Raw genomic sequence first — 21,061 nt, 5'->3', positions numbered from 1 at the left:
ATGATCTTTTGATATAAAGGATTAACACATAGGTCAGTGTTGACTACAATGACTGACTGTTCTTGAAAGTAATTTCCATAGGAGTTACAGGAAGAGAGTCGACTTTACTGTATTAGAATATGAGAAACAGCTTTGTTGCATGGATGGAACACAGTTTGATATCCACAAAGCTAAGCAAAAGAGGAGGGGCAAAACAAATACGATCTGAGCTTCTTTGTAGATTCATGTAATGCAGACGTGCTGCTTTAGGTACAAATTTGTACTTCATTGCCAAAAGAGTATGGAATTTAACAAAGTGGAGTCATTCTGAGTCTTTCTTGTATCTGTGACAGCAGTCATTTTATGTGAATTTTTGTGCAAAAGCAAGCGAGGAGACCAATTCTGAATTGTAGTTATATTAATTACATCCTCACTCCGCTGGACCTGGTAGAGTGATATAGAATTTCTGGTGGCGTCCATAGGGAGCCATGAGAACTTACTTCAAACTACAGTTTTGAGAAGTGACTTTTTCTAATGTGGATTTCTCTTGACACAGCATTCAATAAGAGCCCTGGCGCTGCGAGTCCTGAGAGAGATCTTACGGAACCAGCCGGCAAGGTTTAGGAACTACGCGGAGTTGACCATCATGAAAACACTGGAAGCACATAAAGATTCCCACAAAGAGGTGAGCGAGCCTTTCAGTGTTGCTGCTGGGAAAGCAATATGGAACTGCTGAACTGTGGGGTTTGACAGGCAAACACATTTGACTCATCTTGACAGTGGAACAAACTGATATAAATCCTGTTTTCATACTGGGAGACTTAATATGCTGAAGTGGGGAGGAAAAGTTGAGGCTGACAGAGCTGCTTAAGTGGATTTGGAGCTATCTGGAATTGTAGGCCACTCTTTAGCAACTTTCCAGGATTTCCTTGCTCATTCTGGGAGAGGTTGAGACCTTGTAGTAGAAAAGCACGTGTTAAATAATTTTTTGGAGCACACTGAGGGCACTGCGCTCCCTCTGTCTGTATGGGTAAGGATAGGAAACATACTGGAGAACACAAAGCCCAGGTGCAAGCAGAATTGCGTGTGAAAACTGAATGGTGAAATCGGGCCATGCTGGAAAACTGGGAACTGGTGACTAACAGGAGAAAACAGGCAAAGCCATGCTGCTGAAAAGAAGCTGGGGCAGAGGAAGAAGCAAAGGGAAGAGTGAATTGCATATTTTTTTTTTTTGGTGAGAGAACTCATACGTAAGACAGAAAGTATTCTTCTGGAGTAAAACAAAAATAAAGGGACACGACGATAACATTTGAAGTAGATGAATTCAAATTACGTTTAAAGTCAGTCTTTGCAGATTGACTTCCAAGCTGGATCTTTTAATTTACGTTGTGCATGTTGCAAGTTTGAACTAAAGCTTGGAAGGTGCCACATGAATTTCTCTATATGTCCATGACGACTTTGTAACCAAAGTCCTTGCTTTGAAATCTAAGACACTTATTCTTCTCTGCAACAGGCTTGTCCTGAACTAGCAATTTTAGGCATCTCTGTCTGGAGAGCTTTGGCCATGAAAAAGATCATTGTATAGATCAGACTGCTCCAGAGCATTGCGTAACTTGCACAAGGTTATGTTAGCTGTGCGTAGCAGAAACTGTACTGTTTAAAACCCAAAACAACAAAACAAAACAAAAATCACCCTCAGGGAAAGAACCTAACAGGCTGGATTTCTCTAAAATGCGAAAGTAGAAAATGTTTAATCCTTTAGTGAATGGGACTGCCGTACTCTGCCTGCCTTCCTCTCCTTGATTTAGAGCCTTTGCACTCCTGTCATTTTCAGTTCAGAGTAATAAGAAGCAGTTGTAAATTGATTTCCTGATAAAGCAGTCAGACAAAACATTGTGTTCTGAAGGAGTGCCTTTTATTGGCAGGTTTTCCCAGTTGCATACTTTTCAGCTCACCTTGACTCGGTGTCCTTTATATTTTTTTTTTTTCCTGAGAGTCCTCCAAAACTGCCATTTCTAGCAGACCTTTCCAGATTGTCTCTGGCTTTGTTTTTAACGTCCCTCAGAACTCGCTGTCCTCATGGGACTGGTGGGTTTTATAGAAATCAAGCACAATGTTGAAAACATGACACTTCATGCCTCTGTATTCTCCACGCTGTGTTCTTCATGCTTGTGGTATGGAAAGGTTCTTCAGGATTTGCATGAGGTGCCTCCTGAGGAAAAGCAGAGAAGAATAAGTCTTTGCTACAGAGAAACCAAAGCTCGATCCAGCAAGGAAGAGATGTGAGTTCTGGCACTTCTTTATAGAAGAATAATTCAGAGCTGTATTGCTATCAGCAAGTAGCTGCTGTGCTGTACAGAGTGTGCCTTTGATTTACAATGCGTTTGCATAGCATCTTCATAATTAAAAAAACACATCTGCAACTGCTGCGTGAGACCTTTGGGTGACAGTTGTCACAGCAGGACACTGCAGGTATATTCCTATTTTGCTATTTGTTGCTAAACAGTTGTGTGTGCACTGCGGTATTAAGTGCTGGCACAGGTGCTGGATTTTTCATTCTATGTATGTTTTTTCTAATCCCTGTGTAAATGAGGCTCTCAGAACCACGATGCAGCCCATGAAAGGCATCATCTGGCTTTCAGTAGTTTGAGAATATCAGCACTCATGAAGTTAAGAAAAGTTTTCCAACCTGCACTTGGGTCTCTACATGTACTAGGCTAAAGATATGTCTGGGAATATGCTTTAGGTGTTTTTACCTGTAGCTGGGGCTTGCTGATTCAGTTAAGTCTGGGAAAAATTAACTGAGAGTCCATTTGGGTGTGACTCAGTTGGTCAAACTTATAGCTCCCAGCCAGAAGGTCACTAATTCCCATCCCAGGGTGGCCCTTCTGCTCGCTGTCACTGCTGACTTTGCAATGCTGCTCTCTCCAGGAGGGGTGGAGGAGCTGCCCTTTGCTTGATCCCACTGAACTGGGAGATTAAGTGAAGATTCACCAGTTTGTGATTGAAGGGCACTTTCAAAGAACAGCTGAAGGTGGGAAGGGAAGAGCTCAGTGGTCTGTTCTACAGTTTTCTTTTTCACTAAATCAGAGCAGTATTAAGGGCAGTGGTGTACTGTCCTTAGCCTGCGTAAAATAAAATTTTCCTCTCTACTGTAAAAACTACTTTGAGGAAAGCTGCTATATAATTTGGTTTGGAAAGTGTTAATCCTTGTGCCAGTGATGCCCTGATAGGATGTCGCTCCAGGGTTTATTATGTTTCTGGGCTGCTTCTGCCCTGTAGTGGAAGACAGGAATGATCCTGGCTTTATAGTTTGACGTCCTTTGGCATGTAACAGGCTGCGTAAGTCAGCGGAAAAATGACAGTTTTGACCAAGCTGTATCTGTTTCGATCTTTCTTACCTGATATTCCCCTTCAGGGCTACTAATTGCCTAAGTTACTGCTCCTGTTTTCTGTTATGTCTGGTCCGTGGAGAATCGGTTTAAAGTGACCAAGCAAAGAGAAGAGAGTTTGAAGAGAGAACCCTTAATCTCAGGTACCGCCTCCAAGAAGTCATTCTACTAGGAGGCAGTTCTTTGGAAATCAAGAAGGTGGTTCATTTGTCTTCCTAAATTCCAATTATTGCTGCTGTTCAGCATGGCCAGGAGGGATCAACTAACAAGTTATAACTAACATATTCACCACCCAGCAAATACCATCCCCTCCTCCATTTGAGTGCTGATATCTAGTTAAAGATTGTCTGAAGCAAAAGGGCCTGTGGTTTTATTCCAGATCATGTAATTCAAAGCATCAAAACAATGTTAGTGTGGTTGGATATCTTGGGATGCTTGGATAATTGGCCGTGTCCAAGCTGAAGTCTTTAAACAGTTCAGTCTTTGCCGTGGCTAGAACTCTTTTGCCTTCTGTTGCTGAAGGCGAGGTCTAGGATCAGCAGAGCAGCACAAGGTAAGAGCCCCACTTCTCTTCCCAGGGACACAGGAGAGAGAAACTTGGTGCATGGAGTTGGATGCCGAGACGTGCCTTGTGAGTGCAAATACAGGAGATTGGCAAAGCACAGACCTCAGTGGAAGTTCAAAATTAATGTTGCCCTAGGCTACAGACTAGAAGACTCTGGGTTGGGATCCATGTTTAGTTTGCATTTTTTAACTTCAGCCTGCTTTTATACTGTTTTTAGTATAACAGTCTATTCAGTGCTGTTGATTTAATGGGGTGATGTGAAGAGTCAAGCCTGCTTCAGTCATAACTGTAAATATTTATGGGGGTTGACATGTAAATGCCTTTCACTTACTTCTGGAGCGTTAGAATGTAATTGAAGTTGTGGACGGTATTAAATCTTGTTGATTTTTATCACTCTTTGTTTAGAGTTGTTTGGAAGAGAACCATCTTTCTGTTGCCAATTAGTTAATATTAACTCATTTGTTCCAGTGTAGTTACTCACCCATAACTAAGGAGAGATGCTGCCTGCTGACCCAATACCATTGATATGACATTGCTTCAGATTCATACCAGCAAAATGAGCATAAGTTCTTCTTATTGAGTATATTAAAACAGAAATAGTTCATTATCTTGGGAAATGGTTACAAACTGAAAATCGTAGGATAGCTAATTCCCTGCTTCTGTCTCTGCTCTGTTTTTCTCTGCAACTAAGCCTATAGACCCAGCTGATGCGTATTTTCTATGTGTAAGGAAAGGATATTGTGATATATCTTAGATGTCTAATTTTGGTCTTTTATTATCGAGAAGGTCCATAAGCATAATCTAAAAGAGGGTGAAAAAGAAGAAAACGCAGCTATCCATTAACTGTAGATAACTGTTACTCTCTTGCTGAGGTGCTTTTAGACTGGCCTCTGACACTTATAAGATGATTTGCAGCTGTCCTCTGGTGGTGGTGTGATCTATGTAGGTTTCTGCAAAATATAGCAGAAAAGCGCTAAATGATCACAGTCTTTAAGGTTAATTGATATATAGTCCATGCTGGAAGCTGCCAAGTGCCGCAGCTTGGCAATTGTTGATGTTTCATAGTATACGTTTATGTGGTTTTTCTAATTCCCAACACTCTTCAGATACTGCACAGGAGAGGCAGTCTATTCTACTTCATCTCCTCTGAATCCCTTATAAAAATCACATTGTTTTTTCATCTGCTTAGCACTCCCCATTGCTGAGTCCACTTCCTGCTTTGAAACCAAGTCCTTAATTGTTTGTTCCTCTCTGGATCAGACTGTAAAGCCTTCAGGGATGGGAGTTTGCCTGGCTAGGTATTGGTAAGCCTCCATCCCCTCCAGCTTAGATCATGCAGGCTTTAAGTAACCACCTCTAGATGGCAAAAATTGGCTCAAAAACATAGCTGTGTGCCTTGTAAGCCTGAAAGCAAAACCTTGTTGTTCTGCTTAATGAACTTCTCCGGCAGTCCGTGTGTTTCACAATAGCGTACAAAGCCTCTAAGTTTTCAGCGGGGTTTTACCTACACTGCTTCATGCTCTATGAATTTCTGCAGAGACGGTGCAGCTAGCCATCGTGGCAGAGTAGTCCAGCTTAGTCCTACATACAGCTGGTATCCAGGTGTACAGGTGCTGCTCTGCTGAGATCCCAGCACGTTACACTGATGCCCTGCGTGGCCGTGAACCTGCCGTGTTCCGCCTTTGGCGAGTCAGGACTTACGTTTTTATTTGCCAGTAGTTTGTGTCACTTCAAAGCAGAAAGGAAACCATCAGAACCCTTTAGAAAGCTGCTGCATGTTGACAAAGAGCAGATTACCACAGACAAGCTGCTTGCTGCAGCCACCAGGCAGCAAGCGACATCCACAATACACTGAGAGGAATAGCTGAGCAGAAGAAATTACGTGGAAGAGCTGGAGTCTTGCTTCTGGCTGTCTTAAGTGAACAGGATCCCATGGCTGCAGTGCATTATGAACCAGGTAAACCAGTGGGAATTGTCATCCAAAGTTTGTCCAGCAAATTTTGTAGAATGTCGGTGATGTCTGTTCCTAATAGTGCACATCAGCATACCCCCTCCCATTGAAATCAGAAAGCATTTCATGTGCATGTTCCTAGGGCCGCCACCTTTGGAGCTTACTCCTTTATAGCATTAAAAAGACGTTGTTAGAGGTGAAGAGCCTACCTGTGTGTTACACCTCTCTGGCTTCGTGCATGTGAGTATGGTTCCTTCCCTAAAGCAAGCTGGGTGGAAGTATAACTCTTTCTGACTTTTGGGACACTCCCTGGAAAGGTCGTAATGCACTGCATATTTCTTTCAAGGAACCCGCCATCAAACACAGCTTATGTTGTGCCAGCAGAAGTCAGGCTCAATCTAGTCTCTAGCATGTAGAGGATTCTCTAGCATTTGGAAAGGAGAAAAACCTGCTCCTTTAAGGCAAAGCGCTATCTTTTAGATCTGCGTTCCTGGGCTACCTGCCCTGTGTTGAATGATATCGAACTATCCAGTTCGAGCCATGGTTTGCTCTAAGCTTTTACTGGGAGGTAAAATCATGCTTGTGACATACCTTGTGTACAGCTTAGTGTCTGTGTTTTTAAAATGCTGGAGGCTCTCTTTAGTCTTGCACATCTTGCTTTACAGCCACCTTTTTGAACTTGCTGCATCCAGCTGCCATCATCATTTGACAGCTTTGCTAGTTTTCTTTCATATTCGTGAGATTGCTGAGGATAATCATATTACATTAGACAAAAAGTTTACTTCACTTGATACCCTACCTGACTGACTAGCAAGAAGCAAGCGTACAATGATGCTTCCCATCAATATTCTCCCTCCTTCCAGCTGCCCGAAACTTACAGCCTTCCCATGCTAGTGGTTCTGCCTCCCTTTCAATGTGTTTTGGCCTTTGGTTTTTCATTAGTAAACCTGTCTATTTTTTAATCCTCTTGTGACAATGAATTCCACAGTCTGAACACGTACTGAAGAGCACTCTTTTTCTCAAATTTAAAGGATGCGTTTTGTAACCACTGCTTCTTGTGATGTCTGCTGTTAGTGTGAGCCTATTGGGGCCATTCCTCCCACTTCCCAGTGTGTATCTGTTCATCATCCCTCCAAAGGTGGCAGGAGCAACTGTTGCTTGATGCTGCTTGCTCCTTTCTTCCACTCCTTTCAAGGCTGTTTCACTCTGCTGGTCAGGCTAAAGCCCTGATTAAAAAGGATATTTGATTTTTTTTTTGATATTGTATGGTATGTATAACTTGCAAGACACAAGCGTTGTGCCTCACAGCAAAATATCTTTGCTAAACTCTGCTGTAATTGTGTGTTCTTGCTGCCAAGTGACCTGGCAGTTTGTATCTTTTGATAATGCACTTCCCTCTGCGGGAATGCTGCCGATTTCTCTGGCGTTGAGGTGAGCTCTCATTACTCTGGGAGTGCTGTGCAAATATTCAGAGACGTACTTTCCCTCGTGGGACGCGGAGTCAGTCTGGGTGGCTGAACGCTTTATTCTGCCAAAGCCAGAAGGAAAGACCTTTTTGGACAGGGCTGGTACTTGCATTGCAGAATGGTGGCATTTGGCTTTCTGTGCCGGCAGGGATGAGTTTGCCCTTTGGCTCGCTCTCAGCTGGTGTTGCCCTACCCCTTCCTACAGCCTGGCCCTTTCCAAGGGAGCTGGGAGCTAGTTACCTGCAGCGTGTAAGCACATGCTTGAATCCCATTGACGTCAGTGAGACTTCAGCATGTTATTAAAGTTAAACAGACACTTAAGGGATTTGCCGAAGTGTGGCTTAGATGCAGACGCTGTCTGCCAGATGTGCTCTCGGAAGACTTGGATGTCTCCCTGGTGTTGTCACATTTACAAGCTAATATCAGCAGGAAGCCTACTGGACATGTGTAATACGTCCTTCTGTATTCAGAGGGAAGGCGCTTCAGGGAGAAGTGATGTGAAATACCCAACCGCTGTGTAAATGCGGCCAGATCTTGCTAGAAATAGGCAGCTTTGCCGAAAGGAGGACTTGCGGGGGCATAAATAAATCCTGCACCTTCGCAGCTGACCTTATAATGTGCAAAATATGTCTGACCTTTGTTGCTATTTGAACCCTCGTGTGTTTTGTGAAGAATTACAGCTATATTTTAACCCCTTGTGCTTGGAATTGGTTAATAGGCTTTTAAAAAAAGGCTTTGTCTCATGCACTTGCTTCGTACCTGTAACTTGATGTGCATGGTAAACTCTGCAAACAGGATGTGGAGCTGAAACCCAGATAGAATTACTCATTGAAATTTTTACCTACTCAGAACTGTCTGGAGTTCACAGTAGTGTATTTGGGATCAGAGTGTGACCTTAGGTGCATACTAAAATATTACTGCTTTCTTATCAAGTAGGATAACAGGAAGATTTAAGGTTAAAAAAAAAAACAACAACACTTTTTTCAGTGGGTTGTGATATATATGCAAGCTTTTCTTTCTGAGGGTGACTGAAAACATTTACTAACAGTAATTGGAATTGTTGCAAAGCAAAATCCCAAATGGCCTGTGTCCAAATAGTTGGTGGGGTTTTTTTTAGCTAAAGTGACTTGCTCATGAACATTGTTAAATTGATTACAAGATATCTGGGCTCTCTGTAAGTCCACTGCATTGTTTGTGGAAAGCTTGATGGTAGCAGTATTTCAGCACTGGGAAAGCCGACGTCAAAAGCCGTAGTGCCAAGAAGTGAATTCCTTTAAAGGAAACCTCCTGGGAACTCCTGACTTCACCCGCTCCAGCAATTCAATGCTGTGGTGCCAGAGCATGGCATTGGTTTCCCTTAAGTACCCGGGTGTTTTTCTTCCTTCCCAGCAAAATCACATAGTGCTTCCTTCTAAGCTAGCACTAGCTCATGTGGAAAAATACTAACTTTCATGCTTCTCGTGTGAAATTGAAGAGAAATTAGCAAAGAAGTAGCTGGAAGAGGGAAAACTTGCTGGAAGTGGGAAAGCAAGCATTCTATTCTGCTAGGTTACTCATTTACAGATCTTTCAGGATGAAATTTTTTGAATATTGACCACGTTGTGGATTGCCGTTCCTTTTGGAATATGTTTTAGTATTATAATTAAATGCTGAGAAAGGCCTGAAGTAGACAGAGCAGTTTGACAGCTTTTCTTCTGTAAACAGGGCACTGATGCAGAAGCAGTCGAGGTCTCGGGTCCGCTTCACCATCCTGCCTGGACCTTGTGTGAAGTATCTGGGATCACTTTCACTGTTGCCTTTAGAGGATGCCAAGAGCCAAGTGGATGAGTTTTGTTATTTCCTGGGTGTACAGGTGTCTTTTGGGCATTCCTGTTTGAGGGGGGTAGCTGTCAGTATGAGTGGAAGATTAATGACAGTGGTGTGGCTCTGATGCTAAGACTGTGGGTGAAGCAGGCTTTATAGGAGGAGGTCATCTCTTCTGGGCACTATTCACTCCTGCTACCTTAAAATCAATTAAAACTTTTTGGAAGTTGTTCTGTAGTCCAGGCGGGGAGACATTCTTGTCCTGAGATAAACTTCCAAATACTCCCAGTTCATGCATTGTCCATGTAGTTACTTAAAAATAATGAAAGCTTGCCTTCTTTTGAGGCTTTGATAGAGCTATGTCTGTCCATGGGTTGCCTTAGTCAAATAGAAATCCCTGAATTTCATACCATGACAGTGTGTGGAAGAGGGGAATGAGGAGAATCCAGCAGCTATGGCTTCCCCCTAAGTGACGGGAAACCTGTGGTTTGCTTTATTTGCTTTTTTTGCAGAGTGCCTGGGACAGGTTTCCTAGTGCTGGTTGCAAAGTATTGACTTCAGACAACCCCAGGTAGTTTAACTGAGGATGAGTTAGAGAACTGGTGCTAGGCATTTGAGCTTCACTCACTATCAAGAAAGGGGAGGTGCCTTGAAAGGCTGCATTAACGCTCCTGGGCTCAGAGTTAGGGACTGCCTGGGGCTGGCTGGGAGATCCTAAGCATGAGAATTCTTTAGTGCTTCTTTCTTCTTAGAGTTGAGGTGTTGGATTTAAGCCCACCCAGTGGGGCGTCTCTGTCTACTCAGGATTTACCCTCTGTTAAAAGTAAGGCCTGAGAAGAAGGGAGTGAAAAAAGATGAGCAAAAGCATCCTCCATCTTTTGTACTGAAACAAGAACATGGGGAGCAAAGAGCGTGTGATTTGTGGCCAGGAAGAGTGCAACCAAGGGGAAGCTTCCTTTTGTTGCCTGGCAATTAGCACAGACACTTGAAAAAAGGAAACCTGCCTTCCCATCCTGTTTTTTTTTTTTATCCAATTACTGCAGAATGTAAAATGAATAAACTCTCATGGGAGGAGAGACCAGAATCGGGTCTTTCCTCTTTCAGCTACCTGGGGAAAGCTAGTTCTTCCCCAGTGGGTAAGAGTGTGAAAGTTGTGGATTTGGCTTCCCTCAGGCTGAGAATGGAATTTAATTTGGGATCTTCCTTGTCTTGTGTGACTGCTTTACAGTGTGGGCTGGTTGCAAAGGGTGGGTGCTACCACTGTTTCCTCTTTTCTTCCTCCCATGTTTTATAGTGATGCCTTAATGTGTTAGATGTGCTGAGGGCACAGCTACCTGGTCGGGGACACCCTGAAGCCTGTTTCTGTCTGTAGTCTGGTTCGATTACAGCATAGTTTAGCTGGAAAATAGCAGGACACACATGTATAGGCATGGGTTTCTCAGCTTGGGCACCCAAGCACTTGGCAGGTGAGATGTTTACTGAAAGCTGCAACAGTGTCATTTGTTATAATGTTTAAGGAGAAAAAAATCTGTATTAAGTCCTAGCTGGTGGGTTTAGGCTCTCTGATGGTGGCTGGAGGGATGTTGCCCTCTTGCTGCTTCTAGGATGGGGGGTGCCTGTCCATCTTCGGTGACAGTTCGCTCTTTCAAACTAGCCACAACGTTGACACCGTTACATTCAGCAGGGTGGACTTCGTGCCACTGGCTCCAACAAAGACGTCAGTGGAAGTGAAGGATGTGAATTCTCAGAGTCAATCGCCTCTCGATAGAGCCTCCTGTGGATCTGTTAATAAACATCCCCAAGCATTTCCTGGCAGTGATTCCTAGTACACGCCGGTGGTTTTGGCTGTGGTGTGTGACCTCATTAACGTAAGGTTTTGCTCTGCTTTCATTCCAGGTCGTTAGAGCTGCTGAAGAAGCTGCTTCCACCCTGGCAAGTTCCATCCACCCCGAGCAATGCATCAAGGTGCTTTGCCCCATCATTCAGACTGCAGATTATCCAATTAATTTAGCTGCCATCAAAATGCAGACGAAAGTCATCGAGAGGATTTCCAAGGAGTCGTTGCATCAGCTCCTTCCTGATATCATTCCTGGGTTGTTACAGGTACAAAGTCCCATGTCACAAATGCTCTTGAGCACAAACCATCGTTGAGTAACTTGTGAGGTCTGTGACCTAAGAGAACAGTGGACCTTCTGGGGCCAGATTTTGGTAAATTAAAGTTTTTAATACCTCTAAGGTTTGTTTTGTTTTTTTTGCAATTTAGCTTTTGGTGTTTTAATGTATTAAGGAAAAGAAAACTCATATTCCTATGTTTATATTCCACAATTAGATGCCTCGGCCTGACTCCTCAATTAGCCAGTAGCAGCTATATAAGGCATTTATTGAAAGTAGGAGTCGGTCACATCTTATGCTGTCTCAGTACCTCCCAAGCAATACATCTTGTAGTCTCTCCTTTAATTCTGCTGAGCTGTTCTGCGCTTTGAATTGTACTTTGCACTTGACTTCGAATCCCAGCAGGCAGGCTAGTCCTTTCCTCTTTCCTCTCTTGAAATCGGGACCGAGCTACTCGCTGACTTCATTCAGCCTCTTTCAAAACTCTCTCAGCCTGGGTGGGGAGCTGTGTTTTTGCCAGTGCTCAGGCTTGGTCTTACATTGTGAATTTAGCTTTCGGCGCTGGCCGTGGCAATGTTGTCTTCTGTTACCCTACAGAAGCAGCTGGCAGTGTCAGCAGCTGGGATGGGGCTGCATGCAAGAAGGAAATGAGGAGGAAGGCAGCAGTGAGGGAGGAGAGAGAATGTGTGTGTGTTTACTGGGGAGGGATTGTGACAGGAACAAATCAATGTGACAGGGGAGGCATGTTTGTGTGGGTAAGACTTCAGGGGAGAACTGGAAGGAGAAGCCTCCTCGTTGTGAGCGCAAAAAGCTGAAGGACAAGAGCAAAGTCAGAAATTCCCCTTGCGCATCTCAGCATTTGTCCCAGCTTTGTAGTGTCAGCTCTTGCGATTCTTTTCTTAAACCTCAACCTCTGGGAATCAGGCAATTCTGTATTGATTTAAACTTTTGTTGTAAAAAGATTTTAGCCATAATTGTTGGCAACAACAATCTGGACAGCGTAGCTTCAATGCACCAGAAAAGTTTGGGAGCAGCATGCCTTTAAGATTAGTTAGGCTTGTTTTATTAAATTGCTTCCATGTCTTAAAATTGATCTTATTTCGGAGCCTAGTTTGCCATTCTTCATCTTGGAGTGATATATCATCAGTGATATTTCCTCACCTTAGAAACTCATAGTGATCGAAGAAATCTACTCCTGGTGTTTGAGAAGTATTTTGGGAATCTTCTGGCTGAAGGACTGTGTGCGGAGGGAATCACCCATGTGCTTGTTTACCACGCCAAGGGGGCTGGCGGAGCATTGAGGAGTGTTGGATGGTGGCAGTGTGAGCACAAGCGTGCAGTTCAGCAACCTGGAGTGGGATCCCTGTGAGCAGATGGGGATCTCCATGCAAGAACAGGGTTTGGCTGGGGGTAGTCATGCTGCTTGCCCTGGTCCCCTGGCTCCCTAGGAGTGGGGGAGGAATGGAGCTGGACCAAGGGGTGCTCTCCCACATGCTGCGTCTCGATACCCTCGGGCCGAAGAGAATTTGAACCTGTGTCATCTCCCAGGCAAATGCTCTACCTGTTGAGATGATTTATTAAATGCAGGAAGCAGCTGCTGCCTTGTGAGCAAGTTGGCAGATGGAGAGGTGGGGTGATGTGTCCTGCTGGCACATGTAGGGCAGGCTCTCCCAGCCCATTGCCTGCCGGGATGCACCCCCCCAAGGCCTCAACGCTGCACGGACCTGCCTGCCCCAACAAGAGCAATTTGGGATGCGCACATAAGCAAAATGCCAGGTCCATAGGGAAACTTGAGGTCAAGCAGAGGCACCTGATGAGTTCAGGAGCCTTTGGGTTGGGACCTGCAGAGCCCTGTGTCCCAGCTGTCCTCCCAGCAGTGGCTTGTGTCTCCGTTGGGTGGTGTTCTGCTGTGGGCCTGGGCTCAGCCTTTTTCCCACCTCGGTCCTCGATAGCTTGATGTTTCTCTGAGGTCACCTAGGTCTCCCGCTTTTCTAGTGCAGCGCTTTTTGGGATTGCAGACTGTATTTTGGCTCTGCAGCTAGAACATCAGCCCTGCTAGTGGGCAGCCTGGCAGCCCCAGCCGTGCCATATCCCTCCTCCCAGCTTTCCTGGCAGAGGTCACCCTGCGTCCGGAGGAGCCAGCATCCCGCAGGCTGAAGTGATGTCTGCCCTCCTCGTGGGGTGGCTGCTTAGTGATGAATCATTGCCCAAGTATGGGACTGATGTCACCAGCTGCTGAGTGACCTGGTGGCTAGCTCGAGCTCTCCTGAAGCTGCCAGAAATTCCTCATGCCTACAGGGGTCTTCCAACATGTTCTTTTCTGTGGTGTTTCCTACCTGATAGGTAATCAAAAAGCTCCAGGTCCCGGAGGCAGTTCATCTAACAGACTTCCACATATGTTAGTCATTGTGGATTTATACATAGGGTTAAATTCATCTCCATCTGTAACTTTGCTCTCAGGAGCAGAATTGGTTTCCTTTGGGTTAGATTTGGGTCAGGAGAGACTTTTCTGAAGGCAAGCTTGGGAGCACAAGGGCTCCCCTCCAAAAAGTCCTGACCATCCAGGATAACATACGGTCATCTGAACTGGATGCAGGAGTGTGTTTATTTGATAGTCCTAAGCTCATGTTGGGAAAGTGTGTGTTGTTGCTTCATGCTATAAATAACAAGATACTAATAACTTATAACATGATAGTAATAACTAATAATATAAGGAACAAATAAGATGTATTGGGTGCTTGTATTCTCTTGCTCTTTAAGTACTCAGGCTGCAAACTGTTACATTGAGCAGGGCCTTTCTAGTGATCTGTTAGGTCAGCCACGTTTGCAAAATGTTCATCAGCTCTTTAGTATATTGCTCTGGAGGGATGTTAGTGAGTGCTGTTTGACTTCTGATCTCTTTTTTTTTTTTCTTGTTTCACAGGGTTATGACAATACGGAAAGCAGCGTCCGTAAAGCTAGTGTATTTTGCCTAGTAGCAATTTATTCAGTAATTGGAGAAGAACTGAAACCTCATCTCGCACAACTCACAGGAAGCAAGGTACAAGAGTCATGTGTCTCTGGTGTTTTCAGAATAGCCGGTGGAATGGCTTGCACTGCTAGCAGCAAGACCAGTGGCTTCATGGTAGCTCTGGGTCAAGTTCCCTGTACTCTGTTAAACCCTATCTCACCCTGCCAAGCACTGCTAGAACAGCACAGCACTTGCTCAGCACCGTGAGCATTTGAAATCCCACTAAGCAAGTTTTGATGGGGCTCAGGGATCGATTTCATGACGCTGTGTAGCTGCGAGCTGTCACTGAGCGGGTCCTTCCCACTGCAGCCATGTTTACCTTGCCCCCTCGGCGTTGCATCCCAGGGTGACTGTGCAGTGAGTTGGGTCAGCTAGCTGCTCTGGCTGAAAACCACATCTGCAAGGCAAATTAATTAGCTTTCAGCCCACTCTGCGGCTGCGCAGGTAACCCTAGTGCAAAGAGTGGAGGGAGCGCGTGGCTGGGATGGGTGGAAGAGCAGGTCTTCTCAGCAGCAGGTTGTGATTGGGGCTGGTAGAAACGCAGGTAAAACTCCACTCTTAATAGCATGGCAGATGTGTCCCTTTCCTCCTGGGACACCAGTAAGCTCAAGTGACCCTTCAGAGGACCTTGTGCCCTGGAGTCAGGTTAGCAGCAAAACTTCAAATTCTGACCTGATGCTGCAAGAGAAACCAAGTCCTCGTTCAGCTCTGTCCATCAGCCAAGAGCTGGCGTTTTGGGTTGAGGCGGGCGGAATTTGATTACTTTTCAGAGCTGTCACAAGATTTCTTCTCCTGTTTGAAGTCGTCATACCCAAGATTTCTCTGAAATTTCAAGATTAATTCTGTGTTTTTTCCAATTCTGTGTTTTTTCCTGAAATAGATCTCTGCATGTGAATAACTACTTAGTTCAGAGGGCTGTGTTCTGTTATTTTGAAGCAATAATTTTGAAGCAATGGGTAGGAACTGTGGTTTAGACCAAAACAACCTGAGACTGAGGGCACTTGGATTTTATTTCTGAACTGAGTTGCCTTGTCCTTAAACAAATTACTTGTGCCTCCAAATTGCTCTGTAAAGAGACAGCTAGGGGTGCTGAGGTTTACCTCGTTATCTCTGGGCGGTTAGGAAATCTCCCTATAAAATATAGTAGAGACTTTATTATCCCAGTATCCTAGGTGCCACGGACGTACTCCACCACATAACTAACTATAAACATGTGAGTAATTCTTCTGGTTTTACGCAGACCGCCTGCATGTTTAAAGTTGAACGTGTGCATGAGTCACTGCAGGATCTGGAGCTAAGGTTGGTAAGGCAGAAAGGCAAAACAAACCCATGCAAAGGAAGTGTATAGTCATCACAGCTGCAGTTTCACTAGGTGTACCAAGTTAGTGAAGATATTTAAATGTCATTGAAAATGAACGTTTTCTTTATAAAGCGTGGAGAGTTCAGGGTGTTTCCAAGGAGGGACCGTGGCTCTGGGATCACTGGTTGTGCCTGCAGCCCACTGACCTCCGTGGGAATCCTTGCCGAGATCAGGCTGTGGGGCTGGGGTCTGTGAACTGGTGGCTGCTGAAGTGAAATGCAGGAAGTTTTTCCAAATCCCATTAAATCTGTCTGTAGTTTCAGTGGGACTAGGCATACCCTCCTGTCTCTCTCTGTTCAAACATGCTCAGCTTTGCTTCTGCTTTTCCTCCAGGGAGCCCAGTGTCAACTCACTCAAAACTGAGTTCACCACAGAACGCGAGTTTCAAGCAGTCGACTTTTTTGTCTGCCTGTTTTTCCTGGCATCTTCTCCTAATGTTTGTTTGTTTCTTTCAGATGAAGCTACTAAACCTGTACATAAAGAGGGCCCAGACCACCAACAGCAACAGCAGTTCCTCTTCAGACGTTTCAACGCACAGTTAATGGAGATATGTGGACATATGTGTAGACTTAGAAGCAATCAACGGTGCCTCTCAGAGACCTTTCTGCTACTCTTCACTGGCGTGCTCCATCAGCTCAAGGAGGCCATGCAGATATTTATTGCAATCAGTATTTTAGTCCCTTAAAAGCTTTTATGTAGAATCTTATTGGTATTGAATGTAAAGGAAGCAAGGTCTGTGTTGCAGTCTTCATTAAAAGTGAACAACAGAAAGCCATACTTAAACATATTTGTATAGCCTGCTGAAATCTCAGAAATATGTTTAGGTTAGCGTTCCAAAAGTGAGTCCGAGAACCTGGACACACGTAAAGGTCAAACAAATCTTGTTGGTTTTGTTCATACCCAGTTCTGATTTCTGTGTGCTAGTTACCTGCTCTCTCCCCGTGGCTGCAGCCGTTCTGGCTAGGTTCTCCTCTTACAAGTCTTGTGGTCCTGTTTTGTACTCCCTGTTGCAGCTTGCCTGATGTGCAGGGCTCTCCTTGAGGAGATCTTTGCCAATGTGGTCGATTCCAGCCTCGGATGCTTTAATACCGGGAGATACCAAGTGAGTAATGAAAAAGTAGGTTCTTCTTAAACATCTGAGTTTTTTTGTACATAGTTCTTCTGACAGACCTCCGATGGGCTGATTTCTCTGTAACTGCTCTCCAGCCAGCTGTGCTGTGCAAAGCAGCTGGGCTCTTGCTCCTTTCATTGACCCTGTAAATATTTCTCCCCTCCCAACCCATTCAGCTCTTTCATATGCTCAAAAGACTCTCCAGGTTACTTGTTATTCCCCAAAGGGAACCTGAGACCTAATTCTGGGACCGATGTCTGCGATGGGACACTGGAGTTAGGTGGGCGGGTGTTGGATTAGGCTCTGAGTGTGTCCATGGGTGGTCAGCGGGAGCTGGCAGGGCTGTGTCTCAGCACATTTTTCTCAAAGTCTTGTAGCATCAAAGGGCTGCTCTGACCTGACCCGCTGGTGTTGGGTGGTGAATGGCTTCATCCCCACAACTCCTTTGTGCTTTGGGCAAAACGTTCCTCCCAGAGGACAGAAAGGGCATCTGAAACTGAAGAAAAAGACCCCGTGGAAGCACCTGCTGAGCCAGCTGGGACAGTGCTGGTCGCCTGCCACAGCTCTCCTCCTGTGCCTGAAGAGCCTGCAGTGCTGTTGGCTGCCTTTAGAAACCTCCTTCTTCCTGGCCAGCCCCACGTGCAGCCCGGCTGGGCGCTCCGCGTTTCGGAGGGATGCGGAGGGCCCTTGCTGGGTGCTGCTGTCAGCGGGGTGAGGCTGCGGCGGGGCAAATCCTTCTGCAGCCTGATGACACAGACCAAGTCAGAGCCAAACCAGCAGCAGTCAAATGCCCCACAAAATCCAACGGGAGACCCTTCTGTTTGCAAAGGGTGAGCTCCCCCTGCCTCTGCCTGTAACCAGGGGAAGCAGGAGGATGGTAGTGCTGTGTTTGGCCCTGGACTGGAATCCTGGCTGATGGGCATGCCCACCCCAAACCCGCAATGGATCAGAACTGAGTTTTTGCTCCCAGTGCCAGTGATGCCAAGAGGATGGTGGACCTGCGGCTTATGGCTGCAGCTGTGGTGATGGATGTGTGCTCCCCAGCTGCTCTCAGTGCCTCGGTCTCCCTCCAGCTCCCGCCATTTCCCCTTTGGGGAGCTGAAGAGACACCTTGGTCGCATACTGAGGACATGAGTTTGCAGTACCGCAGCAGGGGAGTGCAGTGGGGAGGGTAAAGCCCCGTTGTCCTCCCTTTCCATCAGGTCCTCCCTGTGTGTCAGCCCCAGCCCCCAGGAGCTCCGCTGGGAGGTGATGCTTGGTGCCAGCTCCCCTCCCAGTCCCAGCTCGGGAGGGGTTGGGGCTGGTGGGGACTGTGTGGGGTTGGGCTGCAGAGCTTGTCGGTCCCTTTCCCTGCTGCCTTGAGAAGAGTGGAGGAGATGACCTACTCCTGAGTTGGTCAGGATGTGTCCAGGCTTTTACTGGCTGCATCTTTCCCAACCAGTAATGCCGTGGCAGGAGAAACCATGCGATCCTCCTGGGTGGGATTCCCCCAGGGTCTTTCCGCAGACTCAGAAAAGCCATCCTCGGGAGGAGGAGGATTGGCTGCTCCATGGTTGGCATCTCCCTTTCTGTGGACCATATCTTTTCAACACCTTTCAGTATGCTTGTTAGAATATTCTTTTTTAATTTTTTGAATTATTCAAATTATTTTAGTTTAACACGAATTTATTTTCCCTTTTGAGGAAATACTCAGCCGACTTGTTGGCAGCAGTTAGCTGTCTTGTCTGAATTTTTTTCTGAATTTTTAGTAGTGGGTTTGGTTTTTTGTTCGTTTTTTTTTTTTGTTTTGTGTTTGGCGTTTTGTTTTTAATTTGTACTCTGATCGCTTAGTATTTATGCCGCTCTCTCTCCCCATCTCAGTTCAGCATCTTCTGTTCCAGTTCTGGGGTGCAGAAGGTCAGCGTAGCTGACCAGATGGCGATTAGTCCTGCCCAGCTGTGATGGAGCGTGGTCCATCACCGTTTGCTGTTTGTTTGTTTGTTTGTTTTTCCTTGAATGGCACACTGTAGCAAATCTCCAGGAATTGAATTCCTTCTCAAATGATTTTATATATTTTATAAAATCCTGTTAGTATGCACTGAGAGTGAACGCACTGTAACGTCCCCGGACTGACCCTCGCGCGTGCGCTGACACTACGGTAGGAGGTAACGGCTCGTCCCTCGACAGACGCCTGCGACCTGCCGCGGCTCTGCCACGCCGGCCGTCAGCCTCTCTTTTCCGATACTATTGGCACACTTGGAGCTGCAAATGGTAGAACCAGGCCTTACTTTCTGAATCAGATTTGGTTCTGTTTGGCAACAGATGCTCATTAATGTGCTACTTAATTTTGTTACGTGAGTCAGTCGAGGACTGTTCATCCTTTGAGTACTCTAGAAGTATGTTATACCTGTACACAGTAGAGAGCATTCTGCTTAGGTATTTATAAATCATTGCGTATAATGTACATAGTAAGGTTGTTTAGTATGTTGAACATGACCCGACTTTTTTTTTTTGTGTGTGTGTGTTCCTTTGAAGTACTCAAAGGGCTAGCTCTGAATGTCACCTCTCTGACCTCCAGTGTTCTGGCTTCCACAAAGCTGTACAATCGTTTTGTTTTCTCTTCAGCAAGCATAAAGGTCTCTCTGGCTACAAATCCCAGTGTCCACACACGCTTGCAGAGAAAGATCTGCACGCTGGCAGTGCCTCACCGCACCGGTGAAGCTCGTGTTCACCTTCTCCCAGCAGTAGCCACCTACTGCAGCTGCCTTTTTTTTTTTTTCTTGCTGCCCATTATGCAGGGCTTCCATTTTTCGTACCTTTCAAAAAGAAAAAAAAAAAAAGAAAAAGAAAAAAAGAGGGAAAAAAAGTTTAAAAAAAAAAAAAAAGGTGTATTTTCTTTGCCCACCATGCTTTAAAAGTCTGAAAGGGAGAAAACTCCCAGCAGACAGCGGCTCCTGGCTGCGAGGTTGCCGAAATCCTCTGATGTGGATGTTTGTTTTCTGCCATTGGCTGCACCAGTGCTCCGTGGGCATGGGCAAATACCGGATCCATCCGCCCCACAGGTCTACGTACTGTAGTTCTCATGTAGTGCAGAAATATCGAGGCATGTGGCTTTCTTAAGGTACACTATGTGTGCTTGCCTGGATTACAATACAATACAAGACTGTCTTTTTTATTGCTTATTACTAGCTTACCAATAACCTGTATAAGTAATGTAACTCGCATCTTTGTCATCAAAACCTTTTCTCCCCGCCCCTTTATTTATCAAGCATAATATTACATATTAAGGGACAGAAAAATAGACCTTTGTAGTATACAGCAGGACGTTGCTAACAATGTTTTAAATGGGAAGTAAAAACCGCTCTGAAAAAATGCCAGCCATGAGAAATGACTTTGTTGGCACCGTGTTCATGCGCATGTATTTTTTTCTATTTTTTCCGCTTTTGTCATGTTACATCCATATCTGTATTTATATCTTATTTGTTTCACTTTTGAGTGTATCATGGCAATTGTACAGATGTTTTTTGTTAACATTTACGTGATAGAATTTGCTAAAAAAAAAAAAAATTAAAATAAAACCTTTTGAGTTTGCCCTAGAATAATTGGAAGTTGAGCTTCTTTTGGGGGGAGAAATATTAAAGTAGATCAATTTTCCAACACAGCTCCACACTCCAGCAGCCTTTCCTTGTGACGGATTTGCTCTTATTCCTGCCCTGGCTGCTGTGTTTTCATGGATTAATTAGAGGGTATGCGGTGGGCTGGCTGTTTCCTACAGGTACAGTCGAAGTCGCAGTGGAGCCAGCGGGCAGCTGATCTTTTGGGGTGCTGGTTTTCTGCTGTCAGCTTTTAAAAGCTTTTTGGGAAGTCGTGATTTAGGGGATACTTGCGACATTATGAACTGGAGAGCCATATGCTGTTTGAAAGTTGATGGTCTTGTGCAAAGTCATGTAACTCAAGGAGTAAGGGCTCCAAAAGATGCCTGGGTTATGAGGCTCGTTAAGAGAATTGTAGAGGTTTTAAAATATGTGGCAGTAGAAATTTATGTGATTAGGTGTTTGTGGAGGGGAAGGGATGTTGGGAACTGCACAGGTCTCTGTTCCTGGTACCAAAAAAACAAAGAACTTGAATTTGAAGTGGCTGGGGAGCCCGAGCGCTCAAGCACTTGTGTGTTATCCTGTGTGAAAAATAGCTCATTGCAACTTAAAAACCTGTGGTGAAGCTGTGCTCTACGCCAGGGAAACGTCCCCTAAGGTGTGACTCTTACCTTGATATGCCGTTCCTTTAGCATTAAGGTAAAAGGTCCTCAAATACTTTGTCCTGGGCACGAGGGAGT

The 21,061-nt window shown here is 45.2% G+C and overlaps 1 protein-coding gene across 13 annotated transcripts in view; it reads left to right on the top strand.

The window, feature by feature from the left end:
- Nucleotides 1-20,275, top strand: part of CLASP1 (cytoplasmic linker associated protein 1) — a 184,645-nt gene extending 164,370 nt beyond the window's left edge. For all 13 annotated transcript variants that reach the window (XM_074595300.1, XM_074595301.1, XM_074595304.1 and 10 more), the window contains 4 exons: nucleotides 536-664; nucleotides 11,053-11,259; nucleotides 14,192-14,308; nucleotides 16,094-20,275. In XM_074595300.1, the coding sequence (XP_074451401.1) occupies nucleotides 536-664; nucleotides 11,053-11,259; nucleotides 14,192-14,308; nucleotides 16,094-16,180 (540 nt within the window). In that variant the 3' untranslated portion in view covers nucleotides 16,181-20,275. The remainder of the gene's footprint in view (nucleotides 1-535; nucleotides 665-11,052; nucleotides 11,260-14,191; nucleotides 14,309-16,093) is intronic.
- The last annotated feature ends 786 nt before the right edge of the window (nucleotides 20,276-21,061 follow it).

This window comes from Larus michahellis, chromosome 7 (assembly GCF_964199755.1).
Source record: "Larus michahellis chromosome 7, bLarMic1.1, whole genome shotgun sequence".
NCBI classification, from domain to species: domain Eukaryota; kingdom Metazoa; phylum Chordata; class Aves; order Charadriiformes; family Laridae; genus Larus; species Larus michahellis.
The sequence above is the reverse complement of the archived record's forward strand: the minus strand, read 5'-3'. Positions and strand labels throughout refer to the sequence as shown.